This window comes from Macaca fascicularis, chromosome 9, assembly GCF_037993035.2.
Source record: "Macaca fascicularis isolate 582-1 chromosome 9, T2T-MFA8v1.1".
Taxonomy (NCBI): Eukaryota; Metazoa; Chordata; class Mammalia; order Primates; family Cercopithecidae; genus Macaca; species Macaca fascicularis.
In genome coordinates this window covers 83,925,399-83,952,137 of record NC_088383.1, presented here as the reverse complement: position 1 = coordinate 83,952,137, position 26,739 = coordinate 83,925,399, and the positions used below count along the sequence as shown (strand labels likewise).

The 26,739-nt window shown below is 43.6% G+C and overlaps 1 protein-coding gene across 1 annotated transcript; it reads left to right on the top strand.

Moving 5' to 3' along the window:
• Positions 1-339: 339 nt before the first annotated feature.
• On the top strand, positions 340-26,739 carry LOC102125058 (talanin). Its single transcript, XM_065520029.1, is given in 8 exon segments — positions 340-413; positions 10,917-11,004; positions 11,442-11,706; positions 12,472-12,562; positions 16,412-16,419; positions 22,554-22,623; positions 24,861-24,875; positions 26,664-26,739. Coding segments are annotated over 8 exon segments (687 nt in total).

Genomic DNA, 26,739 nt, shown 5'->3' with positions numbered 1-26,739 from the left:
CGGTCCTAGGTAAATTCCCTTCTGTCTCTAAATGACCAGGTAGTTCAAGGGCATGAGTCACAAAGGATCCTCTTAGTGGAAAGGGTCTGGGAGCAGGGTTGGGGGGTTTCAATGCTCATATGGATTTTGTGACACCAAAAGCCTTGGAGCCAGACCAAGTGGTAGAGCACAAACTATTCCCATAAAAACTGGAGTAGTTCTTAAGAATAGTATGCAAATAATAAGAAAAGATCAGGAAGGGAGGTGCCAGCACCGGGCAGAGGGAATCTGCCTCCAAAATGCATCTGGACACTTGCCCAGTGGATTGAGAGGAACCTGCAATTAGATAATTTTCGGTAGATGTTGGAGGAGAATCTGAAGATTGTGCGTTACTTATCTCTTTCTCTAATGCCTAACACAGTGCCTGGCATACAGTAAGTAATCAATGGATTCTTGTTATGAGAATGAACAAATGAATAAATTTAGTAACCCTTTGTCATCTTTAAAGTCCACTATGAGCTTAGTAACACAAATCACTCCTTAGTAAAAGTTTCCAGCCTTAGCAGATAAGATTAATTTATCCAGCTCTGGTTCAAGTTAACTTAGAAAACAAAAGGAGCAATGAGGAAGTATTTTACTAATGTATTAGAATTCTTTTGTTCCAAGGGAGGAAGAAGCTGGCTATCTCTGAGTTATAAGAAATGGGGTGATATTTGAGGAAGAAAAGCAAAGTAGTTAAAGATAAACAGAGAATAATAATTATATCTTAACGCCATAATTTAATATGTAGTTTTAATAACTGAGTGCATGTATGACATTTACAGAGCAGTGCCTGGCACGAACGCACTCAATACATGGTGACTATCATTGTTATTCTTCAGCATTTTTAATTGCTCTTCAATGATTAAAAAATAAAACTTGACTGGGGGCGGTGGCTCACGCCTGTGATCCCAGCACTTTGGGAGGCCAAGGCAGGCAGATCACCTGAGGTCAGGTGTTCGAGACAAGCCTGGACAACATGGCAAAACCACATCTCTACTAAAAATACAAAAATGAGCCAGCATGGTAGTGGACACCTGTAATCCCGACTACTTAGGAGACTGAGGCTGGAAAATCGCTTGAACCCAGGACACGGAGGTTGCAGTGAGCCACAATCATGCCATTGCACTCCAGCCTGGGTGACAAGAGCGAAACCCTGTCTCAAAAATAAATAAATAGAATAAAATAAAATAAATAAAACTCAGAAAAATAATAACATAAAGTCATCATTTATGACAAGACCGAAGAATACATGAGTTTGTTAATTTATGAGAAAGGAAAGTAACTAATGGATGATGACAAGACTGACTCTTTATATGTATAGAGTAGCATATACAAGACACACTGTTATGAAAATAAGAGCATAGATTTAAATGTTTTCTTAGTGATGTTCATTCCTTAAAGGATCTCATAGTGAATCCTTTACTAAAGCAAAGAATAATCCTTCAAGGCAATATTAATGCTATAATTTTTGAATATGCTGATTTTTATACATAAAGTCTCATGCAAATAGGATATCTTAAGATAAACGAGCCAAGTGAGGGGTTTCACTCAGGGTCTAGAAACATAAGCACGAATATAACAAGGTCACATAGAAATCAGATATACTGAGTAGTGTTGATTAAGCCATCTCCTTAAGGGAATAAAATTTACTCTCAAAGTACTGGCTGGAGCATTTAGAGATTCATGGGGAACTGACAATCATTTTAGACCCATTTGCAGAGGACAATCCATTTGCCGTCATCAAGGAAGTGATGGGATGGATGGGTGTGGGTCTAAGGTTTCTAATGTAGACTGGTTAAACCTCTACATGGAATATGAATGACTGCGTAGTCTTTTCCTTTCTTGTTTATTAAAGAAACTTGGTAAATGTACAACTTTAAGACCAGTGCTTTCTTCTCCACAACCTGCCCTCCAAAGTGCCTAGTATGCTGACAATCTGAGCCCTTGTTCTTGACAGAAATGCAGTGTCAAGACCCAAGTGATGCCATATGAGGCCCAAATTGGTTTTATGATTGACTGATGTGATCCATTTTATGATTGACTGATGTGATCCATTTTTCAGCTCACATTTATAGAAACCTACCAAGAAGACAGAAGATTCTTTTGTTTCTCAAGAAAGAAAAAAGAAAAGAAATGATAAGACAAGACAAGACTTCTGAGGCCTTAGAAAAGAACACATGGACACGGGGAGGGGAACATCACACACTGGGGCCTGTCACATGGTGGGAGGCTAGGGGAGGGATAGCATTAGGAGAAATAGCTAATGTAGATGACGGGTTGATGGGTGCAGCAAACCACCATGGCATGTATATACCTATGTAACAAACCTGCACATTCTGCACACGCATCCCAGAACTTAAAGTATGATAAAATTTTTTTTTAACTGAATAAGATTTGAAACTCAAAAAAAAATTGCTTATGTAGAAAAAAAGAAAAGAAGTTGCTAATCCCTGGCATATAGTATAGATTGGGTTTACTGACAAAGAATTATTCCACTCATTTGCACTTTGTTTTTGATGGGGCTTCTAGAATGTTTAGGGAAAAGAGAAGCACAGACACTGTGCACCTTGATTTCGGTAAAGCATTTGACAAGGTCTATCGTAGCGTCCTCATAGAAACTGTGGACTGGAGCATAGTACAGCTGATAGACTGTTCTTTGAATGGCCAAAGAACATGGGTCTGTGGGCTGACCAGGAGGAAGCCTCTCATATGAATGCTTCAAGGCAACTTGACCTTATCCTGCTGTAATAGTTTTATCAAACATTCAGATGAAGCCTGGATTAGATTACCCAGCAGACTCACCACCACTGGGAAGAGTGATCATTTATAATCTCAATCTCAGTTGCAATAAGGAGACAAGAACAAAAGATGCCCAGGGTACATTAGTAGTTTGGACCCTACAGAGCTATTGTCCAAACCTGGCTGTGCATCAGAAACACCTAAGACTGCGTTATAAAACACAGATACTCAGGTCTTTCCCCAGACTTACTCAACTAGAATTTCAAGAGGTAAAGCCCTGGAATTTGTATTTTTTAAATAAACTACTCAGGTGATCCACAGGTAATCAGCTCAGTACCCTACTTGCAGAACCACTGCCCTAGTGGGATTTAGCAAAGAAGCTTTTCCAAGGTAATAATGATACATTACCCAGTAGTCTGGATATCTTCATGGGTTTTCAAATTATGAGAAAATCCCTCCCTATACTCTGGTTCCATCCATCCTTGATGACTCTCCTGATGGGAGTGGGCAAGGCAGGGAAGAGAAGGAGCACAGGGCTTTGATCAAGCGTGCATAGGCTTTGATGCCAATCAAACTAGGACTTGAGCCTGGGTTCTGCAGCCTACCACCTGTGCAAGGGGGCTCTGTGCTTGCATTTCCTTATCTTAAAATGTGGGGATTTAATGAGATCACACAGGTAAAGTGTTTGCCTAGCATATAGGTGGCCAGTTGACACCAGCTATTACTATTAATAGGCTGTTCAGTCAACTCCCCATTCTGTGGATCTCAGGTCCATAATATTAGCTGAACACACCTACCCAGAGAAGGAAAGAAACTATTAAATCTATAGGATATGAGTTATGTCCTGGCCACTAGGCCCCCCACAGATCTAATCTTATTTCCTTTAATTGTCACCAAAACCCTCAATTTTACAAATGAGGAAGCTGAGGCTCAGAGAGGTCAAATGACTTCCCCCAAGTCACCCAGCTATAAAGGGACAGATATACACCAATAATTTGGCTAATAAACTTATGCTAAGGAGTCCCCGTGGCACTTTTTAAGTGGTTAATATATGGAGTGGAGAAAGCTTTGCCCTTTAAAAAAATCTAAAGAGAGACATTTTGAAACTGCGAGGGAGGGGAGAAGTCACACCACCTACACTCCGTTACCTGAACACTCAGCAGTTAGCCGAGGAAAAGCCCAAAGGGCAACCATTGCATGCTGGTGCCCTCTCTTGCTAGCTCATCACACACACACACACACACACACACACACACACACACACACACACACACACTTCCCTGATCACCTTATTTAAATTTATAACTCCCCATGACATGCTTATTTCTTGGCCCTGCTTTCATTTTCTTCTTACAATTTCATCACTGTCTCGCATTCTATCATTGTGGTTATTTATCTTGTATACTGTGACTCCTCCCCAACTAGAACATTAGCTCCTTGAGGGAAAGAACAGAAAAGATGTTTCATTATCTTATTTTCTCCCACATCCATACATCTGAAATAGCCTGGCATGCATTGGCATTCAATAAATATTTATGGCAGCAATGAATGGATGAACGAAGAGAAAACATTTCAAAGGGTGTCAATCATAAATGTTGAAAATCATTAAATTTATTTAAATAGCTGCATGTTCTGATTTTTTATTATAAATATGTATTCTTTGTATCATAATAGTTTTTAAAATGGAACCTAAATTGTCCAGGTTATTACTGACTTGAAGCCGAATCAAATCAAAGGGCACACAGCAAAGGGCAATGATAGGACTAAGTTGATCTTCCAGAAGGCAAGTGTGCTGGGCACATTCCACAGGCCCCTCCAGATTCCCTCTTCGCCCTTTCTTACTATGCTTTGTGCCCTAGGACATCCATCTCTTTGAGCTGCATCAACAAGCTCCCTTGGCCTTTGGCTTCTAGTTGGGAAAAGAATGATGTTGGGCTGTTAATTCCCCAGCTCTCACCTTTACTACTGGGTCTCTGCAAATTGACTGTGTCTCTATGGAAGGCCCCAGTGCCTGTCTGTCTGCCACCTTCTCTGCACTTCTGCTCTTTCAGGTTCTATAACTGCCCCCATGCTTGCCTGTCTGGGCCTCAGGCGGTAACAGCCCTCCATTTTTGCACAACCTGGAGTACTTTACTCTCTTTGCTCATCTTCCAAACTCTGCCCACACCTTTTAAAGTGTCCCTTTATTAAATTTTCCTCAATGACTCAGTTGAGGATGCCACTAGTTTCTTTCTGGGTCTCTGGCTGTGCCAGTGTGGACAGGAGAAATGTGTTTAAAGTTAGAAGACCTGCATTCTAATACCAGTTTCATGACTGACGTTCTCAAGGCCAACCACCTCTCTGGACTCAGTTTCTTCATCTGGAAATAAGGAAAATCGGGCAAGGCAACCTCTAATATCTTGTGATTTTTAAGAAGCCCTCTGCTCAGAGAACAAAGTAGTTACTTCCCCATCGGCCAGAAAGTATTAACTTGGTCTAGATCCTGAAAAGGGCCCAGTCTTCCAGGAACTTACCACAGCGGCTGCTGCTGTACCACATACAATAAAGTGGAGCTCGCCTATATTAAAGCTGGCAAAACCCAGCTCGATCTTTGCCCTCACTTCAGCTGCGAATCAGCAAGTTCCTGGAAAATTGAAGTTATATTTTTAAAACTATTATAAAACTAATACATATGTATAATAGAAAAATCAGAACACGCAGCTATTTAAAGAGAGAATAATTACTTTCAACATTTATGTTTGATACCTTTCTAGACTTTTTCTATTCATTCATTTATTCCACAAGTATTTATTGAATGCCAACGCTTTATGTAATAGCTTTTAAGTTTAGAATTAGTGAACTTCTGGTTGTACGAAGGATAGTTGTATTATGTTAGGTGTAATTATGACATTATTATTGTCTTTATTTGGAGATTAAGTATGATTTCAGGAGATGTGTATGGGTGCCAAGTTGACAAGGGGTGAACTTGTGATGGTTGATATTAGGTGTCAACTTGATTGATTGAAGGATGCCTAGATGACTGGTAAAGTGTTGTTTCTGGGTGTGTCTGTGAGGGTGTTGCCAGAGGAGGCTGACATTTGAGTTGGTGGACTGGGAGAGGAAGACCCACCCTCCCTGTGGGCGGGCACCATCCAATTGGCTGCCAGCATGGATGGAACAAAGCAGGTGGAAGAAGGTGGAATCAACTTGCTTGCCAAACCTTCTAGCTTCCTTCTTTTTCCAGTGCTGGATGCTCCCTTCTGCTACTCCTGCCCTTGGACATCAGACTCCAGGTTTTTTAGCCTTCAAACTCTGAGACTTGCACTAGTGGTTTGCCGGGAGGGTCTCTGGTCTTCAGCCACAGACTGAAGGCTGCACTGTCAGCTTCCCTGGTTTTCAGGCTTTTGGACTCGGACTGAGTCGCTACCAGCTTCTCTCTTCTCCAGCTTGCATGGGGCTTCACCTTGTAATCATGTGAGCCAATTCTTCCTAATAAAATCCCTTTTATATATACATATATCCTACTGATTCTGTCCCTCTGGAGAATCCTGAGTAATGGCAAGTATTTGTGTTGCCAAACCAGAACCCTGGATGCCATCTCAATTCTCCACTTTGGTCAAGTATATTAAAAATATCTGAAGAATTATGTCATCTTTGCTCCTGCGTGTGCAGTTTGGACACAGGATACCTAAGTTCCTGGAAGGGTAAATTTTTTCTCAGTCTGTTACGAACAAATCCAACCTTTCTGTCATTGACTTAGCTTCTCTGCCTTAGACATGGGCTCCAGCTTCTGGTGAGAAGGCTTTCCCTACTGCCAAACCAAAATGTCAACAATCAAAACAGATGGGAAATAAAGAGACCTTCCTGGGAAGGGGGTATTGTTTAGCCAAGTAATACTGAAGCTTTTAGAGTAGTGTCTTTGAAAGTCAGGGCAGATCCAAGGCAGTGAATGCCTTCATCTGGCAAGACTAGAAGAATGGATCTGCCCAAGCAGACACAGTGACTGTTGTAGTGGTTACTCACACAGCTGTGGCAGGTTGGGGCTGTCTGACTCCTCCTCTCCCTTCATCTCTTCCCATTCTCAAACCTGTGAAGGAGGATTTTGCTTTGTTTTGAAAAAATACTGCATCAGTGTTATGCTCTCAGAGCACTAAATATCAGCAAGAAACGGATTTCTCCATTTTACAGACACTCTATTTTGAAAAATATTGAAGATCTAGGCTTACCTCCAAGAGACCAGTAAAGAGTCAGCATGACCCCCTAAGATGAAATTACAATGATCACCTTGACTACCCAAGGCCTCCTTAGAAGGTCAAGGAACAGAAAGAGAGGGAGAGAGGAAGACCTCAGGAGAAGTGAGCCCCAGGAGTCCTGCAAAGCAGACTATGTGGACTGAAAGGCAACCTGCCCTATTTTGCACTGGACTCATCTGTAAAATGGGATGATGGTACCTTCCCCATAGGGCTTCTGTGAGTATTAAATGAGCTAATACATACAAAATACTTATGACAAGGCCTGGCACATAACACACTATCAATAAATGTCAGCTATTATCCTCCTCTCCTACTCCTTTTCCTCCTCTTCTACATCTTCCTCCTTCTCTTTGTCTTCACTCAAAGAACTTTCCTGATCTGTCCCTAGGAATTCCATCTTTGTTCTGGTAATCAATGGAGCCTGTACACCCTTCCACATATTACAAGATATATTGATGGTGTTTTCATAGTGACTACATTAGAGATATTTGCAAAGTTATACTTGACTCTGAAATTAGTTTTGATGGGCAATGATGCCATCTCAGACATTCCCCTGTGCCAAATACTGTCACTGAGCAGAGAGTGCAATATGGATCATGGTCAATTTGGTGACTCAAAAGGCATTTTAGGGTCTTACTATCATTCATCCAACGAATATTTATTAAATGCCTGGCATGTTCCAAGCCATGGCAGGAATGCCAGGATGAATCAGACATTGATTTTGTCTTAAAAGAAATTTTCATCAAGGTGAAGAAAAATCAGGTAGATATTTTAAAAATATAGACAGAAAGTGATGTGGGGCACAAGAAAAACACACCTAGAAGGCTGTGCATCCCAGGTGACAAGAGAGAATGGTTTCTGCTGAGAACTCAAAAATAGAGACTGCAGTTCATACAAATGCAGATCACCGATGCCACCATCAGTAGTGAATTGTCTTAAGACAATTACCTCAGACCCAAGTATTTGGTATTTGTCTAGGGGGTTTCATTCACCAGAACTGTCATGCAGGCCAAGTTTGCCATGCTTTCTGCCTTTATATGAGCACCTCCTCTCTCCCGCCCCCACCACAACCATTACACACATTGCAGCAAGGCCTCCAGTCCTGGATCGCAGCTCATGCTCTTTAACCTTCCTATCTCAATCAAAATGTCCCATCATAGAGACATTGTTCTACAGGGACCCTGGGTAGAAGTGGGCCAGTCTTCAAAGGAGAGATCACCAATACCATGTGCATAATATATTTGACACACGGGACCTCTGAAGTTATGTGGGTATTCATTCTGCCTATGTTTAAAGCTGTAGCCCACAGCATTATAGACACTGAGTCAATGGTAATAACAAATCAATAGGTTTTCACTAGCTTAATCACAACAAAACCTCAATAACTGGCTGGCAACTGCAAAGGCTAATGTGGCTTCAGTTTAGTCATCCCATTGTAATCTCTGTGAATGGCATGGGCTGAAATTGTGCCAAATGCAGTCCGCTCACCAAAACTGGGTGGCCCTGCCTGAGAAAGCCATGGAGCTTTGACAGCTAAACTTGGGCAAAAGAATAAATATTTTTAGATAAAATATATCACAAAAGAATAACGGTATTTGTTTCATGTTTTAAGCATGCTAGTTGCAAAGATCCATGCATGTGGCTTTGCAGATGTCTTTCTGAGTTGCATTTGTATCTTTGTTAATATAATATAATCTTACCTTGGTACACCACTATATGTCTTGGCTATATGACATCAGTGTCTTGCACAATGGTATTGTGGAAAGGTCAATACTGTGCCAACCCACCTATAGCCTCTTCTGAGGGGACCCATCTGCCCACACTTTCTGCCAAAGGGACAGGCCCAGGAAGCCACACTCAGTACCCAGTGCCCCACTTCCTCCATTCATAGATGATTGGTCCTGGCGGGGCACCTGAGCCAATGGCAGACAACCCATAGGCTGAAGAGGGAGGTGCAGACTGCTTTGAAAGATAGACTGGACCAATCAGATTCTCTCTTAGGGCCCTAAACTTGAAACAAACAAATAACCATCAGTTAGCACTGCGAGCAGAAAAAGACATGGCATTTGTTGCTTAACCATAGAAATCAAACATCCATGAACTCCTACTGTGGAACACCTGGGAGCTTCCTTGAATCTAGAAGCACCTTTGAGTTCTGGATTCCTTGAGGCCACGGTCTGATATGGCTCCTGCTCTTGGATTTGTCATTTTAAAATAATGTAATGTAATACAATATGTGAAATCCCTTTGTCTTGAGTTGGCTTGAATAGATTTCTGTTTCTTGCAACAAAAAATAAAAGCCAGATTAAAATTAGTGGGATATTAACACCTGGTCCCAACTGATCTCCTGGGCCATAAGGCCATCTGGAGAAATCACAAGAAGCAAGACAAACTGACAATGTCTTAGCCATTACTGGGAAGGCAATAGAAACCAAAAAAAGAAAAAAGGGAACTGAAAACTTTTAAAGACGATTTGGAAAGTTTGTGTGTATGCACCTCCCTGTTGAGTGTGCAGTGACTTGTAGAGCCAGCACTGTGAGCAGAGTTGCCACTCATGAACGAAACCTAGCATTTGAATGCTCACACTCAAAATAGGCTATGAATGACTGCCGGTTATGAGACATGCTAGATGCACAGGAATCACAAGTGATTGAAGTCAATTCACAAGAAAAATCAGGATGATATTATTTGAAGCAGCCTCAAAAGCAGGTGCTAGGTTTAGGGTGTGTCTACATGACCCTGGTTTTTATTTCCACTCAGCTTTGGAAACTAAATGACACTGCTGTCTATTTAAAACTGTGTCTTATGTATGTTCATACAGAGTGTGTCTAAATAAAACATAGTTTACAAATATCTCCACAATGGTAGCATTTCATGGCCAAAGATATTTCATGGCTTGGAGTTAAATACAATTTGGCCTCCATCTAAATGTTCCAGTTGATTTAGAAATTGAATTATCATCACATTTGATCCAAGAAGACATCTTACAAGTTTAAAAACTAAAATTTGTAAATAGGAAGTTTCATGACTTAAATGGAATTTCCTGTGCCTCTGTTATGTAAATTACATCTTCTTGCTATAGGGAAGAAGTATGCTGAAGTGGGTAAGATATGGACGTTGGAAATAGATGGGCTTGAGTTCAGATCCAGGCTCTATGATTTATTAGTCATGTGGCCTTGAGAAAGTTACCCCTGCAGTTTCTTTATTTTTAAAGCTAGGATGGTGATGATAACAGCACATACATTTCAGGATGTTGTAAAGATTAAATGGGTTAATAAACATACATGCTTAGAATAGTGCCTGGCTCATAGAAATATTCTACAAACGCTTGTCACTATTATTGGTAATTCTTTCATTGAACTCACAATGTAAATCATTTAGCCAATTCTTACTGAGTCCATGTGAGTACTGTGCTGGGTGTGTCCTTTTGTAATCCTATTGAAAAAGCACAGCTCACAAGGATAATAGGAATTCTCGTTCTAAATTTACAGTTGCAGAAATGAGGCTTAGAAAGGAAGTTAACTAACTCTCTATAGCCTGCCTGGTTACTAAATGGCAGGGCTAGGATTAATAAATTCATTCATTTGTGCATTCAACATTTTTGTTTTTCAAGACAGAGTCTCACTCTTGTTGTCCAAACTGGAGTGCAGTGGCATGATCTTGGCTCACTGCAACCTCCACCTTCCAGGTTCAAGGAATTCTCCTGCCTCAGCCTCCCGAGTAGGTGGGATTACAGTTGTGCGCCCGGCTAATTTTCGTATTTTTAGTAGAGATAGGGTTTCACCACGTTTGCCAGGCTGTCTCAAATGCCTGACCTCAGGTGATCCGCCCACCTTGGCCTCCCAAAGTGCCAGGATTACAGGCGTGAGTCACCATGCACGGATCAACATGTTGTTATTGAGCGCTAGCTACTTATTATTCTAGGTGCTGGCGTACAGACAGGAACCAAACGGATTAAAATCCTTGCCTCCATGGAGCTTACCTTCAGCTAAGGGAGACAGTCAAAAACAAGGTAAGTCAGTATTATGCATAGGAGATTATAAGGTGGAGTGTGCTAACAAGAAAACTAAGCCAGAAGGGGAGTGGGAATGCGTATGTGTGCGTGTTGAGGGAGGTGGAGTTCACAATGTGATTTTTGCTAGAACAGGTCACTAGGGAAGGTCTCACTCAGAAGAGGACATTTGAGGAAAGGCATGAGAGGAGAGGAAGCGAGCCATGGGAGTATCTGGGGGAAAGGTTCCAGGCAGCAGAAAGAGCACATGCAAAGGCCCTGAGGCAGGAGTGTGCCTGGCATGTTCCAGGGACAGTAAAAAGCCAGTGTGGCTGAGGCAGAGAAAGCAGAGAAAACAATGGGAGATGAGATCACAGAGGTAAAGGATTGGCTGACATTGGTACTTACTGAAGAAAACCCTTCCCTATGTTCCTGTTAACTGGGGTTCTTCCACAAAGTCAACACATCTAAAGAAGCCACTGATGAAACAGGTTCCCTCTTGGAAAGACCATCTCGCCTTCCAGCCTCTCCATCCTGCAGAGAGGAAAACCTGAGTTTGGCATTGGCAGTCAGGTAATTCATCAGATCTGGAAACCACCTCATCAGCATTCCCCTGGCCGACTGGAAGCAACCATGACGTTGTGCTGAATGCACTTGCAAAGCTGTGCTGTGGTCTCTCCGAGTTCATCACGGCACCTCCCTATGCAGGAGTTTCAATTCAAGGTCATTTTTGGTTCTTTTCAGTAGCAGACTCAGAACCAGACCTATTCAAGTGTCGGAACGGGGCAGACACATTAATAGCCAGACCCCAGTGGGAGTTCTATTTTCCATTTCCTCCTCCCCCATATTTATTTGTTTCTTCCTCTCCTCTGTGTGGTAAAGGTGATCTTGCATGATATTTTCAGATGAGGCTTAAAAAGGTGGAGTGGAGGATGGGAAGATAACACCCTGAATTGGAGCTCACTCTTTCTCAGTCCCTCAGGCTGGAGTTGGGCTCCCTGGGTTTGAATCCCCATTCTATCACCTAGAAGCTGTGTGACCTTAGTCAGGATACTCAGCCTCTCTGAGCCTCAGTTTAAAATTTTGAATTGGGGTCAGGTGCGTTGGCTCATGCCTGTAATCCCAGCACTTTGGGAGGCCGAAGTGGGCAGATCACTTGAGGTCAGGAGTTCAAGATCAGCCTGGCCAACATGGTGAAACCCCTTCTCTACTAAAAATACAAAAATTAGCTGGGTGTGGTGGCACATGCCTGTAGTCTCAGCTACTTGGAAGGCTGAGGTAGGAGAATCACTTGAACATAGTAGGCCGAGGTTGCAGTGAGCTGAGATTGTGCCACTGCACTCCAGACTGGGTGACGGAGCAGGATCCCATCTCAAAAATAAAATAAAATAAAAGTAAAAAAATAAAATTTTTAATTGGGGATAATGATGACATCTTCCTCAAAGACTTATCATGAGAATTCAATGTGGTCATTTAATTCTGTTTCAGGATTTAGCCAAATTTGGGTGGTATTTCCCTTTTGGTGGGGTACTTTTCATTACAATGAGAAGGATGTCTTAGGACTCCAGCACACTGAGAGGTGGGTGTCCAAAACATGTGGTTGTCTCTGCATTTCCACTCAAAGCAGAATCCAGGTATTTTCCAGGTGCTTCCCTCTCTCTGCTGAAAGTTCACTTCATCTCCATCTGGGTGGTCCCAGCCTCCCAGGCTGATAAGCCTCTTGAATTCTTAAGAGCAGACAGAGAGGTGGGCCCTCTGTGGTCTAGGGGAGAAGTGGCCCACTGTCTCAAATGGGAAAGATGTTCTAACTGTGTTTATTCCCTTGCCTGGGACAAAAGCTGAAATTTTCTGGTCTCATGCAGGAAATTAAGGGAAATGCTTGTAAAATCTTTGGAAGGAGAAACATGAAAACAACAAGCAAATATCCTTTCTAGAGAAGGAGATTTTTAGCAAGGGAATTTGCAGAGATTATACCTTTCTTCGTTTAGTGTAACTTACCTTTTGGAGAAAGGGCACCCAGAATTTGGTGAATGTTGTCTAACGGCCACAGCTTATTAACCCTGTGTGTTCCTGTAGACAGGGCAAAAAATTACTACACAGTTATGGCAGAAAGCATCCCATGACAGGGATACAGCAAACAGTCAATATTACTCCTGGCAATAAATCAATGAATAAATAATACATCAGGAATAGCTACAGCATTTCATAGAAACGGCCAAAGCAATTATCTTAGGATCATTGTAATTAGAAAAACATTCCCATGAAATGTGTCTGTAATTCAGTGATTTAAATGAATAGAATAATGTTTTCTTACTGGCTCAGATTACTACTTTAGAGATAATTTATCATGGTGTCTGATGAAGCTCCAATGGCAGGAGCCCTTCACTCCAATGGCAGGAGCCCTTCAGATTATGATTTTAAATTGTTCTGGCCTATTGATGGCGGCAGCAGCTCATCTGGAGCGGCCACTGGGGGGATGCCAGCTGCAGCAGGGGAGGCACAGCCAGGGCTGCACGCTCTGTGGAGTTACCCAGGCCAGGAACAGGTGGGAGTCCTGCCTCCCACCGAGTTGGTAGGGAGGGAGCCCTGTGCTCTTGGGTGCCCCTGCAGCTACCAGCCGCAGCTCTGGACCCAGGCATCCCTCTTCTCTTGGGGCCAGGAAGCCCCCCTTGGCCCTGCAGGCTAGGAAATGTCTGCTGCTGCTCCCTGGTCTCTCCCCACTCCTGGCACCAGCTCTGATTTTGGAGCAAAGTTGTGTCCAAGCTCGTGCACTGTCACAACCTGGAAGGGTGGGGGTGCTCAGGGCAGCACTGACATGCCAGACCCGCACGCCATCCCCTACCTCGGCCCCCTCCGGAATTTGGGTACCAACAGTGCCAGAGGGAGGCTGGGGGTGCTGTAGGTGGCTCAGCGCAGGCCTGTGCCCCTTGGCACAAACAACCAAGGCACCATGGATAGCATGTTGATGGTGAGAGGCAGGCAGGTTCCTGGCCAGAAAGGGGCAGGTCTCTAGTGAAACTCCACCTTCAAGCCAGGGACAGCCTGAAGCCTGGGGACCAGGCTGCCAGTTCCGGGTGTAGTCCGAGGCCCAGAGTGAGAACTTACGGTGCTTTTTCCAGGCTTGCCCATGGCTGCGCGTGAACCAGTCAGCACACACTTCCCCCCTTCTGAGCCCATTAAAACCCTGGACTCAGCCAGACTCAGACAGAAGTCAGGACTAACAGCTGTGGGAAGGAGCTACCCACTTCCGGTCTCCTTGACTCTTGAGGGTGACCTGGCTGCACGTAGGAGCTACCCACCATGGGTCTCCTCTCCACTGAGAGCTGGACACTTGCCAGGACGACCTGTCTGTGGAAAGGAGTTACCCACTCTGTGTCTCCTGAGAGCTGTTCTGTCACTCAATGAAACTCCTCTCCACGTTTCTCACCTTCCGGTTGTCCAGGCACTCCATTCTTCCTGGACACAAGACAAAAACTTGGGACCTATCAAATGGTGGGACTGAAAGAGCTATAATACAAACGGTTAAAACACAACCCGCACTCTCCATGATGAGAGAAGAGCTGTGGCCCTTCAAGGAGTTCAGACCTAGGGGATCCTCAGGCCAGTGTTGTGACACCTTTTTTAGGGCTCTGTGGTTACTGGTGTCTCCAAGCTTCTGGGCACCACCACGTTTCTTGGTGCCCACAATGGAAACCGCTTGCAATACGCCTGGTCCACCATCAGCCTCGCACAGAGCCAGCGCCTGGAGTTGGCCTCCCCACTGCAGCCAGCATGCTGGGCTGTGTGCAGTTGCCAGAACCTGTTCAAAGTCACACATCCCTCACCACTCCGCACATGGCTCCCCCTTGGTAGGCGTGGAATCTGGCCAGTAGCTAGAGCTGAGTGCAGCCTGCAGGGCCAAGTGGTTTGAATGAGCCCAGTGGTCCCGAGGAAAACTTGGGCAAAGATTCCACTGACCACACAGGTTTCCAGCTGGCAAAGTGACACCCTAAAGATCCTGTGACATTTTCTGGGACACTATCATGACCACAGACTCAGCATCAAACAGTTAAATGACCTTGACAGAAACCCATGAAATGAACTTATCCATATGAAGGATTCCTGCAGATAAAAAGCCTGCCACGATGTAGATAACCACCTCTGCCTTATCACATTGGAAAATTGTGGCTAAGCTGTGCCAGGATTTTTGTGAAGGCTGAAGCAGAAGACAAAAGAGCCTGGCTTAAAGATGTAGAGACCCACCAATTCCACTCCTACTTCTAAACCCAAAGACACGTCCACCAAAAGACATATGCAAGAATGTCCATAACTGCCCAAACTTGAATCAACTCAATGTCCAGCAATAGTGAAATGGGGAAATTAAACACTCAATGAAAGACTAGTCAGCAATTCAATAATTTTTTTTAAAAAACCAGTTGCCACATACAGCAACTTGAATTAATCCCAAAACATGTTGAGCCAAAGAAGCCAGACACCAAAATATATGCACTGTATGATTCCATTGACATAAGATTTTGAAGCAGACAAAACTAATCCACAGAGAAGGAGATCAGAGTAGTGTTACCTTATCTAGTGTGCAGGTAGAGGTTATGGAATTGCAAAGACATGAAGCAGCCTACTGGATGCTGGACTATTCTATATCTTGATTGGAATAATGATTCCATGGGTGTGTATGTATAAAAAACTCACCATCTGCACACTTAATATTTGTACATTTTACTCTGTACAAATTATGCCTCAATTTAAAAATGAAAAAGTAGGAAACAAAAAATTAAATATAGAGGTAAACAGGATGTATGGTTTTCTGGGTGGCTTTCATAAGATCAAATTCAAGAATTGTGGCTCGTTTGTAAGGAGAGAAAATCTGAATCCCATACAGATAGACTTGTCCCAGGGTGACACTGTGTTTGTTCAACATTAACCAGCACTATTCAGACTACTGTGCCTGGCAGTGGGCTGGCTGGTGGCAACACAATGGGAAAATGGGACTGTCGTGGACTCACTCGTAGGAGAAGCAACACTTCAGAAAGAAAACAACACACACAATTCTATCACTTCGAAATGTGATAGAGACTATAAGAAAAAAAATATACAAGACACACACACGAGATGTTTTACAAGAAAGAACAAGAAGGAAGCCTACTTTTGCTTGGGAAGTCTGGAAAATCTCTGAAGAAATCACATTTGAATAAAGACGTGAAGGTTGGATAGGAGTCAGCCAGCAGAATTAAGTGTAACGGGAACACATGGAAGTGGAGGGGTGTGTATGTGTGTGTGTGAGAGAGAGAGAGAGAGAGACAGAAAAAGAGAGAGAGAGAGAGAGAGAAGCATGAGTAAAGGTCTTGAGCTGACTGGCCCAAGAAGCTGGGAGAATTCTAGTGTAAATAAAAGTTACTGAGTGGGAGGGAAGGAGGGAGAGAAGGCTGAGGGAGGAAGGTAGACAGGGGCCAAGTTATAGAGCACTTTCCAGGCCACGATTAGGGTTTAGATGAATGCCAAGTATAATGGAAAGGGTCAGAGGGTTAAGTAAGATCTGATTTACATTTAAAAGAGATCACTGGCTTCCAAGAAGAGAGTAAACTAAAAAGAGATCAAAACAGTCAGAAGAACCAGATAAGACTATTGAAGTAATCCAGGAAGGAGAAGGCAACTTGAATTAAGATGGCGGCAACAAAAATGGAGAAAGGTGGATAGAAATAAGCTAGCTTTTTGAAATCCTCTTCTGATAACCTAATCTCTCTTCTAAAACTAGCTATTAACTCTAATCCATGTGCGCACTCTCTCTCTCCCCGTCCTCCTGAAACACACACACACTCACAGTAGACCCTCACCCTCTCACCCACTAGATCCCAACTGTGATGAGAAAGCAACAGCAACGATGCCCATTCAGGGCCTTGCTAGGAATTCCAAGGCATTATTTAGTTCAAGGAAAGGAAATCAGGAGTAAATGCTAACATTCATTCAGGGTCACCTATGTGCCAAACATTGGGTTAGATACTTTCACATTTGTTTTCTTGGATATCAAATTGGATATTATTATCCTCATTTTAATAGGGGAGGAAATTGCAGCATGAAGAGGTTCGATAATTATTTTATTGCAGCCTCATAGCTATTTTAAATGGCAGAAGTAGATTGATTTCAGAGCCACCTGATTCCAGAAACCACATTCTTTCTACTACACTCTGCAAATGATTCTTTTATCAAAGGTGTATGGCTTTTTAATAACAGACACCAGGAAGAGTAATCCACAGGGATGGCTTATTAACGGTGACATTTAGATTTTCAAACACCTGGTCAAAGGCAGATACCTTTGAACAGCAGTCTTCAGAGCCTCTGGGACACAGCCCCTTAGGCAACCTCGTACTCTAGTCCACTTGTGATTAACTACAAGTCCACCTCCATGCACAGGTGCCCTGGATGCCAGTGATATCTGAGAGCAACCACTAAAGGTCAAAGGTGGCTACATAAATCCCAGCACTTTGGGAAGCTGAGGAGGGCAGATAGCAAGGTCAGGAGATCGAGACCATCCTGGCTAACACGCTGAAACCCGTCTCTACTAAACATACAAAAAAAAAAAAAAAATTAGCCAGGCGTGGTGGCAGGTGCCTGTTGTCCCAGCTACTTGAGAGGCTGAGGCCGGGGAATGCGTGAACCCGGGAGGCGAAGCTTGCAGTGAGCCGAGATGGCGCCACCACACTTCACCCTGGGCGACAAAGCGAGACTCTGTCTCAAAAAAAAACAAAAACAAAAACAAAAACAAAAAAACTGGCTACACAACCTCCAAAAGCAGTGACATCAGAGCTGAGTTCAGCCCAGGTTTGCTGAGGCAGGTAGAGACTTGAATAATACTGAAGTGTCTTAAGTTGGGTTTCACTATAAGACAGATGGATCTAGCTCCTGCCTTGGAAAACAGCATAGTCTTGTGGGGAGGCAAAGGGTAAGAGTGAGAAGCTCACCAATTCTAGGCTTTCCTCCTGCTTTAACAGTGACTTTGCCCAATTACCATAAACACATTTCTTTGAGGTGGCCATGTGACCAGAGACACCATTGGGGACTCAGGGAAAAGGGATGAATCCAGTAGGGTTCAATCGGAGAAGCAGGGCCACTCTGAGTGATACAGAACAAGGGATTTGTTATTAAGATGAGCACGCTTGTGGGAGCTGGTGAAGGGGGTGATGGCAAGCTGCTTCTGTACCTGGTGGGGGCCTAAAGCTGCTGTAGCTGGGCAGCTCTGGTAATCAGGAAAGAAGGCTGGATCTAATGTGAGGAGAGCAACATTAACTGGAAGCGTGAGAAAAACTAGAACTGTCACCAGTGGAGGGTGTCCAGGTTCTTGGCATCTCGAACGAAAAAAACGGACAAAATGCACAAAGCAAGGAAAGAATGAAGCAACAAAAGCAATTTATTGAAAATGAAAGCAAACTCCACAAGGTAGGAGCTGGCCTGAGCAAGCAGCTCAAGAACCTGGCTACAGATTTTTCTGACCTTTAAATATTCTCTAGAGTTTTCTCATTGGTTACTAGGTGTACACCCTATGTAAATGAAGTAGTGGCCTGCAACCAGTCTGATTTGTTGTAGAAAGCGACCAATCAGAGGCTGAAGTGAAGTTACAAAGTTACACCCTATGCAAATGAAGACTTGGCCCATGACCAGTCTGACTGATTGCAGGAGGGGACTATCAGAGCTACTTTCAATTTTTCATCTCCCATTCAGAAGGACAGCGGGGGGCAGTGCAAAGGGAGTAGCATCTGGTCCTTTTGTTACTTGGGCATGGAAAGTTGGGGTTTTCCATTTGATTTAGTTCTAGGAAGTCAGCATGAATTGGCCTTCCATTTCCTGCCTCCAGGACCTATTCTCCTGCTTCAGAACAATGAGGACAGAATGGACCCCACCTATGCCTCTTATTGCCTCCAATTTTGACAATGTGGGGAACCTGCAGAAGCCAACACTTTCTCCATGAGACTGCACACATAGTAAGTTTGCAACTCAAGAATCTGAAGGAGGAGACTGGGTAGGAGCCGAAGGAATTGCAGGCCCAGGCACTGCTCCATGCCAAGAGGATGAGCTATTAGGTCAGCATGAGCTATGGGGTCTGCCTGACACCTACACCAATCCACGAAGAGTGGCTACTGCTTCCTTCCCTTCTGCCTTCCCAGTCTCATGAACATTTCTCTTGTGGTCAGTCCTAATCTACAATGATACAGGGAAGAGAGTTCTGGGAAATATTTCCAACTTAGCTAAGTTGACACAGTACCAAGCCCCTTCAAGGGGAGACCTCTAGAGACAAATAATTACATTAACTAAAGATTTTATGGTATTGGTAGGTGGAAAGAGAATTCCTATTCAAACCTATAGTGCAATCCTGGCCAGATCCTTTGAGAAAAAAACAAACAGACAAACAAAAAAACCACTTGAGCCAGCCATGGTGGCACATGCTTGTAGTCCCAGCTACTCAGAAGGCTCAGGTGAGAAGATCACTTGAGCCTGGGAGTTCGAGGCTCTAATGAGCCATGATCGCACCACTGCACTCCAGCCTGGGTGACAGAGCAAGACCCTGTCTCAAAAACAAAACAAAACAAAACAAAACACTTGAAATTCAAGTATGAAGTGGAGGAGAGCTGAAAATCAACTAATAAATCATTAGTGAGTGCCGATTATATGCAAAGCCAAGTCGTAGGCATCACTGTGAAGATACAGACAGCAGCAGGATAGGATTCCTGCCCTCACTGGAAGGAAGATGAGGTAGACAAGTGCCACATATGCATTACACACTAAATACTCCACACTCCCGGGGCCTCCTGCAGGATACTTCTAAAGGCTGCCTGCTGATTGGTTGATAGAACAGACTTGAGCATTCTCAGACTCAGGTTCAAATTCAGCCTTGCCCCCCACTAGATATATTTGCTTAGTCACTCTGAGCTTCCATTTCCTGGTTCATAAAGTACAGTTAGTAATAATACTAATATAAGTTGGTTTAAAAGGTTAAAAGAGATTTTGCATGTGAAGCACTGGCACACAGCAGGTATTCAGGAAGTGGTAGATATTTTATTGTTTGTCATCATCATCCCTGTTCCTTTTTAGACCAAAAGCCTACCTGAGTAGATGTATGACTTTAGTGTCAGGGACCTATGAGCTTGCAAAAATACATATATGTGTCTAATCTCTTAACGATCAGCAGTTCGGATAAGTTGATGTGTTTCCCATATTTATATATTCATTCGGTAAATAGTAAGGGCCTAATACTATGCAGGACACGTGTGTCCAAACCGCATTCTAACGGCACAGCAGTACAAGTCAGGGAGCTACAAGTCTCAAATGGCTCAGGCAAACAACATTCTTAGGAGACGAAGTTCAGCTCAGCTCAGCAAATACGTCCCGGAACTTGAAAGAAAAGGAAGAGGGGTTGAAAGAAAAGAAGGCTCCCTGTCGCTTGTAGTGGTCAAGGAAGATTTCAGAGAGCAAGTGGCATTGGGGTTCAGCTTGGAAGAATAGGCAAGGTTCACGCCAGGAGGCAGGAGGGCAGCATTTCTGGGGCAGTGGAGGCTGGAAAGCCCCTGATGTAGTCACAGGGTAGCAGGGAGAGGAGAGTGGGCTTGTAAGGTAGTAAGTAGACCAAGAAGTAGACTGTGCAGGGCTTTGAATGTCAGGGTCAGGAGTTCAGACTTTGTATGGTGGACAGCAGGGTCATTGAAGGTTTTCACAGAAGGGGCACAATGGAAGCCAAGTTTTAGGAAAACGAAGGTGGCAGAAGTCTATTGTCTGTAGAGGATTGAGGAGAGACTGTAGGCAGGAAGGCTGACTGGACATCCTGTCACAGAAACTCAGAACTAAAGAGAGGTCCAGTAATGAGACACTGAGAGTGCAGAGAGGGCTGCAGGGACTCGTGGGAAGGGAGAAAGCAATGCTCTTGGTGCCTGCTTGCACAAAAGGAGTGACTAAAGGTGTGTGAGATGAGCTGGAATTCCAAGCCTGGGCAGCATGAACAGAAATAGGAAAGCCGGGGCTGGGGTGTGGGAAAGAGAAAAGAGGCTGTGTTCTGCATGGAGAGTCACTGAGGAGCCCTGAAGGCACAGGCAAGAGATGAGGGCAGACGAAAGATCGGGGGTAAGCTCCAGAGAAGGGCAGACTGAACTCGGAAAATGCCTGAATATAGGAGGGGCAGGAGGTACCAGAGAAAGAACAGAGGCCTGGCCTCCTGGGAAACCTAATGAAACCTTCGAATTGCTGATGGAAGACAGTGAAGACCTCCAATCCTTATAGCTCTTCCTGATCCACTGGTGCTTGTTTCTACAAGAGAAACATCACATTGCAGACCTGCTCAATGGCTAAAGAAAAGAAAAAACTCAGACCATTCCCAAAAAGAGAGAGGATTCCCTCAGAAAGAGTTGAGCTATCGCCCACATCGTGGTCATGATGCTGCCTGTGTCAGGGTCCCTTGAGAATCAGACGGCGCATTCAAAGTGTTGAAGAGTGATGATGCAGAGGCCATTTGCAGAGTCAGGCACCGAGGACCAGCCACATTCATACACTGTCATCCTCCTCATCCTGAAGGGGAGCAGAGGGAATGGAGTTACTTGAAGCCTAAAGAGGGCCAAAGGCGTAGAACCAGTTGCCCAATCGGAGTGGTGGCTATAGGAGAACACAGCTACTGCCCAGAAGAGTAAAACAAATAAATACCCCAATGTTTCTCTCCTCCCACCTCCCTATTTCCTATAAGCACTTCTCATTAGCCAAACCACCCAGAAGCCACAAGACAATGAAGTCTAGCCAGTGCAATCTGCAGTGCTCAGTCTCCCAAGGTACAGAGCAAGTCAGAAAAGTGTGGAGGATGGATCTTGGGGAGAAAATGGTGAATAATGAGAACATTGGCCCATTTTCTTCCCTAGTTCAAAGTTCTACTTTAAGCAGAAGTAGACATGATTACTTTTTATTGTAAATGATACACATTTGGATGGCATTTTATGATTTCTAAGGTATTTCATATAGATTCTCCTTTTTGAGCTACATAGTATCCCTATGAGGTAGAAAACACCATGTTATTTATGTCCATTAAACTCTGAAGTCCAGAGACATTAAATGATTTATTCGAAGTCACACAGTGAGTGAATTGTGAAGTCCACACTAGAAATAATGCCCACTTAACTTAACCCACTGCTCATTCCCAGGTGTGAAATTAATCTACCTGGGAAGGTGCCCCTGCTGTAAAAGACAATAGGACACAGCTGTCCAGAATGTGGCATGTCTTGTGGCCCTGGTCCAGTTGGGTGCACAGGGCCGTCCTGAGTTGTTTTCAATAAGCAAATATTCCTGACACTTCAATTATCCCAACCCAAACAATGAATATACTGTGCAAGAGGCTTCATAAATTTCATTCAGTTGGATGCAATGAGAATAATATAAGTCAAAGCTTTGTGTGTATTCCCTCAAAAAAGAAAGAAAGAAACCACGCAACAAAACAGAAATTGTTGTAAGGAAAACATCTAGGCTAGAAAAAAGAGGCAACACAGGCTCTGTGTTCATCTCTATCCCCATCTCTCTGCAGAGAAAGTGTCTTCAGTCAGGAACCCCAGTCTCTACAAGTCAAAGCAGGAATATCAGTCTTCTTACACTTGGACAACTCCAAAATTGTGTGATTGGTAAGTTTTTTTTTAACGTTCCTGTATTTGATGTCTTCTCCTCCTCATGTACACCCTCCTTGTCCACTTCCTCTACCGTACTGTCGTGGGCTGAATTGCATCCTCCTCTCCTCCAGCAAAAGATATTACTAAAATTCTAACCCCCAGTACCTCAGAATGTGGCCATGTTTGGTAATAGGGATGTTAAAAAAGTAATCAAGTTAAACTAGGGGTGTTACAATAGGCCCTAAGCCAATATGACTCATGTACTGTGAAAAGAGGAAATTTGGACACAGAGATGGACACATAGAGGGAAGACATGCATAGAGACATGGAGAACACACCCATCGACCAACCAAGGAATGCCTGAGGCTACTGGGAGCTCAGGGAGCCCTGGAATAGATCCTTCCCTGGAGCTTTCAGAGGGAGCCTGGTCCTGTGGACACCTTGATCTCGGACTTCGGTCCCCAAAACAGTGAGATAATAAACTTCTGTTGTTCTAAGCCACCCAATTTGTGGTACTTTGTTTACAGTAGCCCCTAGGAAATTAATACACCCACTAAATGTATGCACATTTATATCAAAGATATAGCCAGGAAAATGGTAGTTATTTTCTTGGCAAAACTCAAGGTTTCATACAAAAATGTCCAAAGAAAGTGCTGGAAAAGGTTTATTTAGATTACACATTGATCCTCTTTTCTAACTCTGCAGAACAGGAGTGGATTAGGTTTTGTGACAATATCTGATGCGTTGGTACCAGAATTAATTATGATGCATTTGGTTCCAAGTAATAGTATATCCATATTAAGACGGTTTAAACAATGAAAGCAACATCTTGGCTCCCATATCTGAAAATGTAGATGTACTCTGGGATTTAAGCATGATTTTGTCAAGGCTCTAGATTCATTTCTCTGTAATTCTCTTCGTCTTGCCTCTTTTGTGTGTTGATTCCATCCTCAGGCTGGTTTCCCTCATGATAGCAAAATCATTGCAGTGGTTCCGGCATGCATGTCTGACTCCAACATTTCCTGGAGAAAGAATGCCTTTATGCCCTAGATTTTTCAGCAACAGTCCCAGATGTGGTGCTGATGATTCCATTCCTAACCAGTCCTAGGGGAAAGTCAACCACTGACTGGCTATGCTTCACTTGTGTGGTCCAATCACTGTGGCAAGATGCTTGAATTTTCCTAATGGCTTGGACCATTCAGGGCCTCCTGCTGGAGGCAGGGATGAGTGACCAGATATCCAGGGCAACCTTGAATGGAAGATGATCAAAATGAACACTGAGGAAGCACCACAATGTCCAGTCCAGAACTAAACCCTCTGCATATTTCAAAGTCTAATCTTGTCAAGATCTGATTGTTAGAACATTAGCTTGAGCTAGACCCACCTGCTTAAATGTGGAATCTAGAATATGAAGATTTCATTTCATATCTGAGAAGGGCCTATAAGTTGAGGAGGTGAGATTATATTTATTTTACTTATCAGGCACTGTTCCAGTTACTATGGCTACATCAGAAGTTACCTCAAAATGTAGCATCTTAGAATAACAATCATTATTTATTATCTCTCCAGGTTTCTGTGGATCAGGAATTCAGGTTGAGAGTAATCGGGCAGATGTAGCTCAGGTTCTCTCTGGTGGTTGCAGTCATTATTAGGTGGCTGTGGCTAGGGTCATATCAAAGGTATCATCACTAAATGTATACACATTTATACCCAAGGTGACACTTCACTGGGGACTTCAACAGCTGAGGCTTCTTGGACTTCTCTATTCCTACATTGTCTCTTCATGTGATCTCTGAAGCATGGTGGCTTCAGGAATAGGACTCCCAAGAGGGTGTGTGTGTGTGTGTGTGTGTGTGTGTGTGTGTGTTTTATCTATCTCTATCTCTCTACACACACACACACACACACACACACACACAGAGAGAGAGAGAGAGAGAGAGAGAGAGAGAGAAAGAGACAAAAGCAGGTGGGTCCTTATCAGCTTACATGTCCTACTGGTAGAAACCAGCAGCTTAACTTCTGCAACAAACTGTGCATCAGGGAAGTCACAAAGTCCTTCTGGGTCCAAGGGGAGAGGAAACAGACTCCTCCCAGAATAGAGAGTGGCAAGGTTCTAGCAGAGCACATGGGACCAGAAAATTACTGTGTCCCCATATGAAAAATACTATCAGCCACACACGCTTATAGCATTTATATACCATAGACTGTTCCAAGTGTGTTACGACTACAAACTCATTTAATGGAATAGGGTACTAGACTTCCTTTTATAGATGGCAGATGCTGTGTGTGCCCCACCCACATCTTTTTGGCCCTCATCATTTCAGCACCTACCAGTTCATCTTCCAAATGCAGGATCTTGGCCCGAGAGCTTCCACTGGCCTCTGGAGCCTGGTGTGTTCTTGCACGCAGCAAGCCGGATGTATTGGGGAATAGATTTCCTCTAGGAGCAGCTATCACCAAATAATTGGCAGGAGTTGGTGTATAAATGCCCCGGCTCCCTTGCCCTCTGGTGGCAGGATGGGATTTGATTCTGAGGCATGTGCTCTATGCTGGCTTCCACAGTCCCCCATGGGATAAGCTTCAGTGGTCCACAGTGGCAGCTTTCTTGACAATGCAACTCCATCATCTGCCTTTCTTTCCCTGTCTTCTTCCTACCACCACACTAGTGTTTCCTGTTACTCCCAAATAACCTACTTGGATCTGAACTTTTCTGGAGGAGCCCAAACCAAGACTTTTAACTCGCCCAAGATCACTCAGTTAGGAATTTGAACCCAGATTATAATTGTAGGTAGCTTTGAGAGGCACTTTCTTAGCACCTATTAAGTGACATTAGAGAAAAGGCAGTGCCGAAGAGCCCAGGAAAAGGAGGTAAGATACCTCCAATCTAGACTTGGGATGTTCCAAAGTTACAGCCACCAAACACTTCTTGAGCTTATACTATGAGCCAGGCATTGGGCTACATGCTAGGGGACCTTGGCTCACTGATTCTGGGATGGACATAACAATTCTTGACCAAATTCTCCCTCTTAGCTGTGATGAAAAACGTCATAAAACTTTTAGATGAGAAAGCTCTGCTCTAGTATAATTCATTTTGCTAACACTGCTTCTGGGACTTCAGCATGGGCCGCTGGGTTGGGGCTAGAATGAGCGTATTAGCTGGGGCTGCCATAACCAAATACCATCAACTGAGTGGCTTAAACAACCGAAATTTATTCTCTCACAGTTCTGGAGCCTGGGAAGTTCAAGGTCAAGGTGCTGGCCAGTTCAGTTTCTGCTGAGAGCTCTCTTCCTGGCTTTCAGGAATCTGTATTCTTTCTGTGTCCTCTCTTGATGGAGAGAGGTCTCCCTTCCTCTTTTTATAAGGACATTAATTGTGTTGTATAAGGGCCCCACCTTATGACCTCACTTAACCTTAATTAGCTCTGTATAGGCCCTTGCTACAAATACAGTCATATTGGGGGTTAGGACTTCAATATATGAATTCTGGGGGGACACAATTCAGTCCATAGCAGTCAGGTTCTAGTATAGTTTTCTGCAGGGGTTCATACCTGCAGAATAAGCTTTTAGCTTTATTTTATTTAGTTAGCAATCATTATCCACAGCAAGTCGAGGGTGGAAGCACTTTTGACTACAAAAAATACTTTTAAAGTCTAAAGAGCATAAATATTGTGTGACTGGATGGGCCAGTGCCCTGTCTTAAGGAAGCCCTGCCAAAGGCCTCCCAGGGAAATTCATGCCGCTCCATTCATGGGAGGCTGCAGTCCAACATGTAAATGCCTTCATTAAATCCTCTCCCACTTTTTCTCAAACTCAGGGGATTTTTTTGTTTTTTGATTTTTTCCTAAGAACAAGCTGTCTCTTTATCTCCCTGAACTTCTAGGTAATACCTGTGTCATGAAAATAATCTAGATTGAAGTGTGCTGCTTTGGCCAAATAGCTGAGTTTCACGGCAGCCAGCTCAGCCAGCCCAGTTTTGGGCTTTAAACAAGGAACTCCAGTTATTGAATCTAATCTTTCTCCCTTTTCTCTGTCTTCATAGGCAAATGGACAATCATCATTTTTGTTGACAGAACACCTGTTAGGTGTAAGGCACGGTGCCATATGCTTTCCTTGGGGCTTCCCTTCAGGCAGCTAA